At 46.0% G+C, this 12,995-nt stretch overlaps 1 protein-coding gene across 2 annotated transcripts in view; it reads right to left on the bottom strand.

The window, feature by feature from the left end:
- Positions 1-3,467: 3,467 nt before the first annotated feature.
- GNG4 (G protein subunit gamma 4) overlaps positions 3,468-12,995 on the bottom strand; it is a 70,880-nt gene continuing 61,352 nt past the window's right edge. For both annotated transcript variants that reach the window (XM_082630954.1, XM_082630955.1), the window contains one exon: positions 3,468-3,681. In XM_082630954.1, coding sequence (XP_082487080.1) covers positions 3,553-3,681 — 129 coding nt within the window. In that variant the 3' untranslated portion in view covers positions 3,468-3,552. The remainder of the gene's footprint in view (positions 3,682-12,995) is intronic.

The raw sequence follows: 12,995 nt of genomic DNA, 5'->3' as shown, positions 1-12,995 counted from the left end.
ACAGTACGAACTTGCCTCCTCTCATGAGACTTACATGGTGCCATGTGGGTGGCTGCAGGAGGACCCCTTCTCTTTGCTGTGTGGGACTTCACTGTGCAAATATACCATAATTTATCCATTCAACACGGGCATCTGGGTACTTTCCAGTTCAGGGATTATGAACAGTGCTTCTGTGAACATTCTAGTACATTTCTTTTGGTGAATATACGTACACATTTCTGTTGGGTAGAGGAGTGGTTTTTAGGTCATATGATATGTACATTCAACCCAAGCTATTTCACAGAAGAATGAGGAATTTATTGGACGGAGCTTGGCAGCTCACAGAATTGACAGAAAGCTAGAAAGGAGACCTGGGAAGATGGGTGGGGGCCAAGAAACGAAGCAGAAACGGTCTGCTCAGCACTCTGCCATCCCTGGACATTACTACTAGTGGACACACCACCCCTGCAGCCTGCCAATCCTAGACACTTCCCCTGCTGGATCCCTGCCACCCCTGGACCACCAAAGCTCCCATGAAACGAATCTCAACATCCCTTAATTTCTGTGTCACTTGCACCAAGCTCACAATCCCAAGCATGGGAGTCCAAGGAGTTCACCCTGGGTCACTGGCCAGTCTGGTGCTGGAAAAGGGGGTGCACCTGAGAGACAGAGACCTCCCCACTTCAGCATCCACGGTGCTGGGGGCACTGCATCCCTACATTTATACATAGGGGTGATTTCATGATTTCCCCCTTTAGGAAAGGGGTCAGGTGCTGGACAGCCAAGCTAGAAACACCATATGACAACTGCCCGCTACAGGCAGCTTCATCAGCTCCCGGCGATTGCTAGGGGGGGAGGGGCTCATCCACATGTTTGCGTGTCTCACAGTGGATGTTCACGAACTTGCCTTTTAAGGGCAGCGATGAGTTCAGGGAAACGTTAAAAGGGGCAAGCCACACAAAACGCCATAGGTTTGGAAGGAAAAGGTGTAGTAAAAGGACAAAAAGCATCTCATGGAGGGATGCAAGGAAGAGAGGAGGAGAAGGAAAAAGAGGGGAAAAGTGGAGGCAGAATATGGAGGGATGTTGGAAGTGAAAACAAAGGGGAGAAAGTTTGGTGAAGACTGTGGACCACAGAATAAAGAGATCCTGGTCATAAACCAAAATAGAGGAGGACTGGAAGTCCTATTATCACAGACAGCATACAATTCTGCTATAGTTTGAGCACACAGCTTCCTAACAACAGTGCTATTATCAGGGAGCTTTCATGAAACAAAGAATGGGTTTCGACAAAAGAGACAAAGAATAAAAATGTACTAAAACCATTTATGAGGGTAGCAAGTCATTAACTGATCTGAAAATTACATTTGCCTCTTTGTAGGCGGTTTTACATGATTCCTCCAACTGAACCATGGATCTTTGAAGTCATGCGTTCTTCCCTATACTATAGCCTGGCATTTAGCACATTTGTTTTAAATGATAATCAAAGCTTTCATCTATGTAGCACCTCCCTCTGTCCTAGACAGAAAGGCAGGAGGAGTGACTACCCTTATCCCCAATTTGCAGGTTCCAGGCACACAATGGCTTGCCCTACAGTGAAGCCACTGCCAGAGCCAGGAAGGGAGACAGTTTCCAAACAAATGGAACAGGACATACTTGGACAGAGTGCTCTCTGCCCCCTGTGGTTTATATTCCCTTCCTTCATCCGGGGTGGTAGGAGTTTGTCTGAGGTGGGGCTTGCAAGTTTGTCTCAGAAAAATCGAGAGCCACCTAGCCTTCCACGGCAGCAGCCACGTTTCATCTTCCATAAGCTGCCAGAATACGGGCCCAACGTGCCTGCTCCTGGTGAAGATGGGAAGAGAAGTGTGCTGCTGAGCGGACCCCAGCAACGGTGCTTTGTGGCATGTGGAGCTCAGGGGCTCAGGTCCCAGTCTTCCGGCTCACGATCTATAACCTCGGGGAAACTACGTGGTCTTTTTGTGCCTCAGTTTCCCTCTCTTTAGAACAGACATACTCTCACGGCATTTATTTATTGTTGGAGGATTAAATAAATGAATACGTGTGAATGCTCTGGTCAGTGGATGCTACGTGGTGAGCTGCTGCCCCTCACTCACTCCTCTGGGGCAGGGGCCACCCTGGTGAAACCCCACAGGACCCAGTGCTGTGCCCAGAACAGGCCCTTATTTTTTTTTTTCATTTAAGCCTCTTATTATTATTTTTTACAACTTTATTGGAGTATAATTGCTTCACAATGGTGTGTTAGTTTCTGCTTTATAACAAAGTGAATCAGTTATACATATACATATGTTCCCATATCTCTTCCCTCTTGCGTCTCCCTCCCTCCCACCCTCCCTATCCCACCCCTCTAGGTGGTCACAAAGCACCGAGCTGGTCTCCCTGTGCTATGCAGCTGCTTCCCACTAGCTATCTACCTTACGTTTGGTAGTGTATATATGTCCATGCCTCTCTCTCGCTTTGTCACAGCTTACCCTTACCCCTCCCCATATCCTCAAGTCCATTCTCAAGTAGGTCTGTGTCTTTATTCCTGTTTTACCCCTAGGTTCTTCATGACATTTTTTTTCCCTCAAATTCCATATATATGTGTTACAGGCCCTTATTATTATTATTATTATTTGGCCATGCCACACAACTTGTGGGATCTTAGTTCCCCAACCAGGGATTGAACCCGGGCCCCCTGCAGTGGAAACACAGAGTCCTAACCTCTGGACTGCCAGGGAAGTCCCCAGAACAGGCCCTTATTAATGCAGCCCATGCAGAGCAGGAGCCAGAATAGGAGGGAGCGGGATAAGGTGGCATTTGGAGAGAAGATGTGCCCCTGGCCCGCCTGGCTGGCGCACATAAACAGATGTAATGGTGTGACGTTTAGTTAAGCTCACTCCAGTATCCACCCAACACCTACATTTGTAGGACCACCTCCAAAGGGATCAATGACAATCAGTGGGAAACAGGGGTCTGGACCCTCCATCAGGGGCTGGGCCACAAGGCCCCAGGATGACCCACGTTTAGAAAACCATCCGATGATGTAGGTTATTTCTTCTTTAAATAGGATGACAGAAAAGCAGGAAATAGAGAACTTCCAGAACTGCTCTCTCCAGGAAGAGAGATGGAAACTTTACCCATGTACTTCAGTTGGTCAAAATGATCTAATTTGACGCTGAATGATCACGAATGGGGGACTGTTTTCTCTTCTCAATAAATTATCCACTTCTCAATAAATTATCCACTGAAATGTATACACTTGACCTATGTAAACTTGGGAATTGATGTTAAAAAAATTTAAGCCTTTAAACCCATACTTATTTTTACTTGGCACATTTGTTATTTGGCTACAAAAATGTCTATTTCCTTTTCTAATAATGAAAATAACATGAAAATGAAAAGAAAAAGTGAAATAGAATGCAGTGAAGAAAACCAATGAAAAGAGGAGACAGGCCTGGGCAATCCTGGTTGGGCGGGGGTGGGTGTGGGCAGAGCTCCCTAAAGCTATGAGCATGCGCGGTCTCTACAAGGGATTTTACGGACAGAAAAGGAGACGTTTTCATAGCAAACGGAGTCAGAGGATGGTACAAAAGAACTTCTTCTCTCGGAAGGGGTTTTCTGACGCAGGCACTGGAATGATGAGAGGGTCCTCCCGCACGTGAGCTTCACAGTATGCCAGGAGGTCCGCTGCTGCCTGGGAGACCTGGTTGGGGGGGGGGAACACAGCACAGGTGCAGGGTTAGAGGCTGGTTCACAGTGGGTCCGAGGCAGAGGTGTCCATCTGGAGAGTGGACAAGCCCAAGGACAGGCTGTGTCGTGTGCACCACCAACGACAAGGCCATTCCATGGCCTAGAGAGTGGACTTGTGCAAACCCAGAGGAGACAGGTTTTGAAACATGCTTCCAAGGAAATGTGATAGAGAAGAACAAACATGACTCCATATTGGATCTGTTCCTTTAGCTCTAACCCTTGTGCTCTGTTGCCTGTGCTTAGTCATGCTGGCTCTGCACCTTCTGTAAAAGAATGTTGCCTGTAGCCTGAAATATACAGGAGAGCCTATTCTCAAAGCTCTGACCTTTAAAGGTAAAACACCTTTCCATTCATATAGAGAGAAAAAGTTGCAGAACAGAGGGAACAGTTGTCTTGTTGGAGGTTTATAGGAACACCGTGACCTGCCCTATGGGGACAGGTGCAAAAACAAAAGATTCCTACATGAAAAGTCTGCAACAACCAGCCACACCCCCTGCCCCTTTAGTATAAAAGAAGCCTGAATTCTCACTCCAGGGAAGATGGTTCTTTGGGACAGTACACCATCTTCTTGGTCTGCTGGCTTTCTGAATAAAGTCACCTTCCATGCCCCAACACCTCATCTCTCGATTTATTGGCCTGTTGTGCATCGAGCAGTACAAGCGTAGGCTAGGTAACACAAAGAGATGTCTCCTGGGGCTTCCCTGGTGGCGCAGTGGTTGAGAGTCCGCCTGCTGACGCAGCGGATGCGGGTTCGTGCCCCGGTCCAGGAAGATCCCACGTGTCGTGGAGCAGCTGGGCCCGTGAGCCATGGCCGCTGAGCCTGCGTGTCCGGAGCCTGTGCTCCGCAACGGGAGAGGCCACAACAGTGAGAGGCCCGCGTACCACAAAAAAAAAAAAAAAAAAAAAAAAGAGATGTCGCCTGTTGGTAGAGTAGATCAATACCGAGAGAGGAATGAGGGGCCAGCAGGAAGGTCCAGACAGCCTCGTCCTCCTCTCAACTGAGGGATATGTGGAAGCTCCAGGCCAGTAGCCTCACCATTACTCTGAGAAATCATTTCTAGACAGATAAAGCCGAGTGCTGGCTCAAGCCAAGCCAGTGCGACTGTAGTTATTATTGTCATTGTTTTATTGCAATCCACTCTCGCGACCAACCCAGCCACTTACTCCTCCTCGACAGAACACAGATCATAAGCACATGTTGAACTTGGAACGGCCACTCCCCTGAGGAGACAGCTGCTCCTGACCACAACACCCTTTCCATTTTCCTCCCAGGCTTCTCTGAAGCCTCCTGACACCTGGCAACTGTGGACCAAACTATCCCCCAGCTCAACTCCAGGAGTTCCAGGGGAGGAGTTGCTGGGAGAAGGCCAGGTGCCGAGAAGGATTCTCCAAGAGGAAGCTCATCTTGCCCGTGGTCTGTGTCACGTGTCTGGCAAACGAGTGGACTGTGAATTAACATCCTGCCCATTAGCTTGTGCTTATTAGAGGCTATAGGCCAGGGTAAGGATACAGCAGGCAAAGTTAATCCTTTTTGTACATTCAATGTCTAAATCTTCTCCAGAATGAAAAAACACTCCACAAGTGAATGAAAAATGTTTGAAAGCCCGAGTACGTACAAGCCATACACCTTCCATCAGGTTTTAAAAACTGGCCCATCTTCCAAAATTTTACAGAAATTCTTCTTCTGATTTCCAGCCCAGACCTACCTATTTTAGCAGTGCCTGGAATCCTACAAATAATTCCAGTAGAGATATGTAATGAATTTTTCCTTTGAATGAAACAACTAGAAGTTGAGCCGACGAGTCAACCTAAATCCTGACAAAGTCTACATCTGTTGGGAGTGTGGAATGGAGCATCAGGCTTCCCCATTCATCTCTGCCCCCAAGATGGCTGTGTGACCTTGGGTAAGTAACTCAAACTCTCTGAGCTTTTAGTTTCTTCATTTGTAAAACTGGGTGAGTTAGAAATCTCCAAGATCCTGTTTACTCTAAACAGTCTATAATTCGAGCTCTAATAGCACCACAGCAATATTTTAGATCCTAAATAAATGGATGTTGGGGGGTTGAATGAGAGTGAAGTTTGCAGTGATTTACAGGACACACATACAGGAATCTCCCACGTGAGGCCACAAATATAGGCCTGCAGGGGGCCTGTGAAGCCATCTCAAGGGACTAGAGCACATGAGCAGGGAAGCTGACTCTGAAGCCCACAAAGCTGTGATGGACACACAAGAGAACCAGAATCACAGAGTGAGCGCGTGGGCATGGAGCCGAGAGATGGTGCTCGGCACACAGCACGCTTACTTCCACCTTCTGATCCAAAGCCAAATGCTCTCCCCGACTGCCTTAGTCACGATCCCCTACTCTCCATTCCAGTTTTCTCCCAGGGCCCAGAGAGGCATGGGGTCTTCTCTGTGGCCACCATGTTAGGGTGACCACGGAAGTCATCCAGTGGCTTCTCTGGCAACCACTGCAAACTGGTCTGCACTGCTGCCCAGGCCAGCACACACAAGAGGGCGGCAGTCTTGGGACTTTCTTCCCCTAACAGCCACCTGTCCTCTTAGCTCTGACTTCAGTGAGCTCTTCCAGATGGTTCATTTAAGAATGTCTTAACATCCCCTCTCTAGTTTTCTAGTTTTCATTTTCCCCATCTATTTCGTTTTTGGGAACATGCTTCCATTTGTTCTGAATTCTCTATAAACCTTATCATCTCATCTGGGAAGTATTTACTGAGTGTCCATCTTTTAGCTAGTTGAGAGGGCATAGGGGGAAAAATAAGGCAGGATTTCTGTCCTCTAAAGATCTAACTGAGAAGACTAAAAAATTATAAAGTCACTAGAATAATCAGTATGTGCTAAAACATCACAGGAGAATAGCTGCACACCACTGCAGGGCCATGAACAAGGGCAGGGAGACAGGGGTGTCTGAGTACCCCATCCACGTCCACATAGGGGCGATTACCTTGGTCAACCTGCCTCCTTTATCCAGAGGCTGGTCCCAGCCATCTGAACCCAGAAACACGATTTTCTGGCATGCCAAGAATGGCTCATCTCCTGTGGCAGATCCATATTAAACAAGTTCAAGAGACAGCTGTATAAAACCATTAATAAACACAATAGCTAACATTTACTGAGTGTTTATTATGTGCCAGGCCCTGTGCTAAATGCACCATCCTATGTATGACCTCATTTAATTCTTCTAAGTACTATTCTTAAAGCCACTTTACAGATGAGGAAACTGATGCAGGAAAGTTAAGAAATTTGCCCAAGGTCATACAACTAGTAAGAGAGAGGACCAGAACTTGAAGCTAAGCAGTCTGGCCCCAGAAGCTAAATGCTGCAGCAGCTGCCTGATCAACTGCTCAAGAAAACTTTAACTGTAAGGTGGCCTAGAAAGTTCTCGTCTGCTGGGCCAGCACACTCTCCTTGTAGACCAGCTACCTGGGAACTCACGTGACCAGTAGGAGAAGAGTCTTGCAACTAAAGTTTCTTAGGTCATTTGTTTAATCCAAGGACAGTCTTGCCAAGGAAACCCTAACAGGTGAGTGTCCTCAGCTGGGACTGGCTTTCTCTCCCCGTGCCCTAGGGAGTGACTGGATGGACGCTGCCAATGTCACCCTGAGACTCCTCCCTCTAGGCTGTGACCTACGTTACATGCTGTTAGAGAATTAAACAAGGATGCTATTACACTGAGTTGTCTCTAATTCCTTAGTAGACTTCGTAAACTAACCAAAACCAAGAAGCCTGAGAATTTGAGAAAGTGAAACTTAAGACCAATCACAAACAGCCAGCTAGGTCTTCCCACCTAAGACAACCGCTTAAGCTATACCTAACAGCTGCTTTGCTTCAGCATCTTCTCTATAAACGCCTTGCCCTATGCCTGTCGGTGGGCGGCTAACTACCTTTGGTTTGGCGTTGCCGGATTCGACTCCACGTATGCCTAAATAAACTCTTCAAAAATTTTAGTGCGTCTCAGTTTACCTATTAACAACACGATCCATCTGGTCCGAAGGTGGCTTGCTAACAACCAATCCCAACATTACAGCTTCCTTCCCCTTGATCAGTTTACATGTTCAGATGCTTGTCAACATCCATCCATCGTGGGTGGATTTGACGAGTATAATTTCCCGGGAGAAACCGCAAGGGGGCGCTGCATCGCCAACCATCAGGCCAGGACATGGGAGGAGAGGGTTCAAAAAAATGCGGCGTTGGGGGCCGCCCGCGGAGGCGAGATGGGGCTGGGTCTCCTTCCGGTCTCACAGCTGTGTATTTGCTCCCCTTCCAGCCCCGTGTCTACGACACCCTGAAAACCGTGTTGTTAATGTCTGCCCTCGCTAGCTCCAAGCAGGTCTAATTTAGGGATTTTTCTGTCACCTCCAAAGGTGACACTGCACTTGGTGCCACAATTTTTCTTTCAAGAAAACAAGCTGTTCTTAGATTGCCTCCTTTTGTTGTTGTTGTTATTTTAGGATCACAGATGTGTTTGCTTAGTTATAACTGCACGCCTCTGGATTGCAGAGTTCCATCCGTGCACCTGTACAACAGGAATGAAATTGGAATCAAGTCAGTATTAGTGCCCAGTAATTGGCGCCCAGTTTAAGACCAAATGTGTGGGTCTGGGTTGGCTCCACGCAATATTAGCTTCCTAGATGCACTCAGATTATTGAGAACACTGTACAGTACGGTATACGAGCATGTAAGTCATCTTACAACAAAAGAGAGTTTTCCACCTTTTTCTACCTTCGCTATCAGCTTTATTTCATGCAGTGTCTAAGGTCCCTTTCTTCCTGTATAGCCAAAGTATCTTGGATAACCCCTGAAGTTTGTTGTAATGGGATCTGAAAAGATACATACGTGTAATGAACACCTTTACAGGGTTTTAAAAAAATATTTATTTATATAGGTTTAAAAAAATTATTTATTTATTTATTTATTTTTGAGTGCATCGGGTCTTCGTTGCTGTGCGCGGGCTTTCTCTAGTTGCGGCGAGCAGGGGCTACTCTTCATTGTGGTGCGTGGGCTTCTCCTTGCAGTGGCTACTTTTGATGTGCAGCACAGGCTCTAGGCTCACGGGCTTCAGTAGTTGTGGCCCGCGGGCTCAGTAGTTGTGGCTTGCGGGCCCTAGAGCGCAGGCTCAGTAGTTGTGGCTCACGGGGGGGGGGGTTGCTCTGCGGGATGTGGGATCTTCCCGGACCAGGGTTCGAACCCATGTCCCCTGCATTGGTAGGCTGATTCTTAACCCCTGAGCCACCAGGGAAGTCCCATAATGAACATCTTAATGAGCCTTCCACATGAAAGGTGACATCCTAACACACAGTTTAGTATCCAGGCATTAATTAACCTAAATCTGCTCCTTAGATTGAAAGAGAGGGTTTCCTTAATCAGCCCTAGATTGATTTTTATGGTTGAAAGTTTCCTTCAGTGCATATAAAATATGGCTTGCAGACTTCACCATATCCCAGAAACATCTGCCATCTTTGAAACATAAAATAGACGATTCACTTTCAAAAGGAAAATTTTATTCTGGTTGGAAATGTGAAACTCCCTTACTGTTTATGCTTTCTCATCAAGCCTGAAGTCTGCTCTGCCTAAAGGCCTCTGTTATGAAATGCCCAGAGAATTTTTGCCTCCTCTCCTTATACTGAAGTTACAAGATAACAGATGTTGAAAAGAATCAGCAGCCTGGGAACAACTGTGGAATTTTACCATTACATTGCAGAATAAAAGAGGTGATTGAAACAGCCCAAGTTAGCACATAATCCCGTTAGTTGCACTATAATTACAAGCTTCAATGATGGGGAGAAAATGTTGCAATTACTAAATCACATTCCTGGACAAGGCAGATGACATAATTACTATTCTGGCTGTGACACCCACTGCATTTATCCTTTGCATCTAAAGGGGAGCAACTCACACCTATTTCTCAGCAGTCCTGGTCCATTTAACAATACTACTTGGAATCAACTACAATCATCCTTGATGGCTCTACCTGTTCCTCCCTCCACCCCAAGAAAACAAAGCAGGATTACAGTCAAGGGCACAGCCAGGTTGCAGTCCCCATTGTGCAATGGTATCTTTCACAAGGTCAAACTTGGTACACACTCCAACAGAAGAAATCATACGCCGTTTATCCCTAGTAGAATCCTGAGGACATCACAGGTTTATGCCTCACCTCTAAGTCCTGAGCTAACACTACAGGGTGAATCCTTGTGAATTTTTTCTCTCTTCTAATGCTGGAGAGTATTTGAGATCAACATACCAGTTTTCAAGGGCATTCTCAAGATACTTCCAAATTATTATGCTATGGGCTGAATGTGTCTGTCCTCCCACCATCCCCCAAATTCACATGTTGAAGCCTAAGTCTCCAATGTGGTGATATTTGGAGGTGGGGCTTTTGGTAGGTAATTAGGTCATGAGGGTTGAACCCTCATGAATGGGACTGAGACAGGCCTGGGACCTGGGACCCTTTGCTGAATGTTTGCACCTGGACAAACGTCTCCCCAAGCAACAGAGAAACTATAAGGGACTAAAAATAACTGTACAAAGTACAGTTAGGGAAAATTATGGACTAAAAGATACAAAAAGACCAAAAACCCAACTGCCACTTCTGCAGAGCCGGGAGCAGAAAAAAGGGTGTCAGGAGCAAAAGCAGGGTACTTGCACATGCCCCCTGCACACAGCACTACCAAGGGGTGGGGCAAACCACCTAAGCGCCCCTCCAGCCCGACCCCTGGACCTGCCCCTACCCTCACCCCATATAAGTAACAAGCTCGCCCCCTGCCTCAGGGAGCAAGCAAGCAAGCAAGGGAACCTGTTACTTGCTCTCACCCCCATCCCCCAGTTGCAGCAGGGCCCCCAATAAAGCCTTGCCTGAATTTCTTGTCTGGCCTCTGATCAATTTCTATTGATTAAGGAGGCCAAGAACCCTGGTCGGTAACAGGATTAGTGCCCTTATGAGAGACATGAGAGAGAATCTCTCTCTCTCTCCCTTCCATGTGAGGTCATAGCAAGAAGGTGGCCATCTGTAAGTCAGGAAGAGAGCCCTCACCAGAATCTGACCATGCTGGCACCCTGGTCTCAGACTTCCCAGCCTACAGAGCTGTGCAAAATGAATTTCTGCTGTTTAAGCTACCTAGTCTATGGTATTGTTGTAGCAGACATTTGGCTTCCAGTGGTTCCCAGCAACTATTTTGTATTGACCCAGATCAATAAAGATAATTCTCAATCATTGGGTTCTAGGCCACAAATAGCATCTAGTTGGGAGTAAGGTTATTCCCAGAGGAAACCAGAGGCAGTGGGAGATACGTGTGAATAAATGAATAATATAACAGAGAGTCCCTCTCTGAATTCTAAAGTCAAATGTCCAGAATAGAGGATTAGCTGCTGTTTCCTATCACCAGCATAAAGGTTTTTTTCCACATCAAAAGTTGACTGCACATTAAAAGGTAATTCTAAGATGCTTGAAAGAGAGTTTAATATCTCCAAGTTAATCTAAGTGTAAAAGCTTGTCATTATATGGTCTTCACCACCAGAACCGCAAAGCTCTCAGTTTGTTTAGAATGACTGACCCAGGTCTACCCTGGACCTTGACTTAACCAAACACTGCCAACAGGTTGCTATGTGTCCTGTATGACTCTGACCACCTCTTAGCTTTGATATATCTCAATTTCCCACAAAGGAAGCCATAATTCAGTCATTTTGCAAGTTCGCCAAAAGAGTAATTTATTTGGTGACAGAAACTAGTGAGTCACTCAAGAGGTTTCTGGGGCTGATGTAGGGGTGAAAGATGAACATAACAAGCGGGTTCTAGCTCTAGGGATTCTAGAAAGCAGCAGCATCTCTTAGAGAGGAAGCATGGGGTTGTGAGTCAAAAAGCAATGTCCCTGACAGAGCTGCGCTCAGCACTGCTGAGCTGTGTCATCCGGGCACTCAGTTTCCACTCCTGTAAACGGGAATAGCAATACCTGGTGGTTTGTGGCTAAATGATATAACAGATGCTATTATACATACAGTGTGTTATTATTTCATTATTCACTTGGCTACTTTCTGGTAGGGTGGGAAGGGTGTCTGAGCCATAGACATGAAGTCATTTCTCAGAAATGATCAGGGCAATTTGATGCCTGTGGTGCCTCCACCCAAAATGTCCTCTTGAAGTGGGATGCACTCTTCACGTTTTTTTTTTTTTAATAACTTTATTTTTGGTTGCATTGCATCTTCGTTGCTGCACGTAGGCTTTTCTCTAGTTGTGTCGCGCGGGGGCTACTCTTCGTTACTGCACGTGGGCTTCTCATTGCAGTGGCTTCTCTTGTTGCGGAGCACGGGCTCTAGGCACGCGGGCTTCAGTAGCTGTGGCACGTGGGCTCAGTAGTTGTGGCGCACGGGCTTAGTTGCTCCACAGCATGTGGGATCCTCCCGGATCAGGGCTTGAACCCGTGTTCCCTGCATTGGCAGGCAGATTCTTAACCACTGCGCCACCAGGGAAGTCCTTCATGTTCTTGTTCTACTCTCACATTCTACTCTCTGATTTAATTCAAAGATTCCTTTCCTTTTATCTGATACCTGTTCTAGAAGTGCTCATTCGTATCCCCCTTTTAAAATTTTATTTCTAAATTTGATCGTAGAAAGCTATCATCTGAATCATTTAATTTCTAAAGGTCTGGGTGAGGATTATAAATGCTTCTGGCAGAGGAAGGGAAAATGAACAAAAGGGTTAAACCTAAATTGTTAAACTAGCAGAAGCTGGAGCGAGAAAGGTTTGCTACAGAGTTCAGACGAGACCTATCGAAAAGGCAAAATCTATTAGCACTGCCTCTAGACTTTTGGCAGGTCATGTGACATAATTTATATTTATTTTCTTTTAGAAATGCCATTCTTTCCACCTTAATATCATCTATCATCTTAATTACATCCCTTTCCTGGATTTCGCCAGACCCTTTTAATCATCCATCTATGACCTATCAGAACATAATGATCTCCCCAATTTTGCTCTTTCTCACTTGCTCACAGGGAATACCATGATATTTGAGCCTCATTCTTCTCTTGTTTGAACAACTACTGACTTTGGCTTCAGAATTTTGTGCTTTGGCTTCAGAAACTTAATCGTGCATGTTTTATCTTCTGGAAAAATAAAACCATAAAAAACACATTTTGTTCTTTCCAAAGAATTCACAAACTGGCAGCACAGCCACACCTCTTAGGAAGTGCTAGAAAAACATAAGAATAATATGCATTAAAGACATATCTGTTAGAAGAATTATGAGGAAAGAGCC

Source organism: Mesoplodon mirus (genome assembly GCF_964341445.2).
Source record: "Mesoplodon mirus genome assembly, chromosome: 2".
Classification (NCBI taxonomy): Eukaryota; Metazoa; Chordata; class Mammalia; order Artiodactyla; family Ziphiidae; genus Mesoplodon; species Mesoplodon mirus.
The sequence above is the reverse complement of the archived record's forward strand: the minus strand, read 5'-3'. Positions and strand labels throughout refer to the sequence as shown.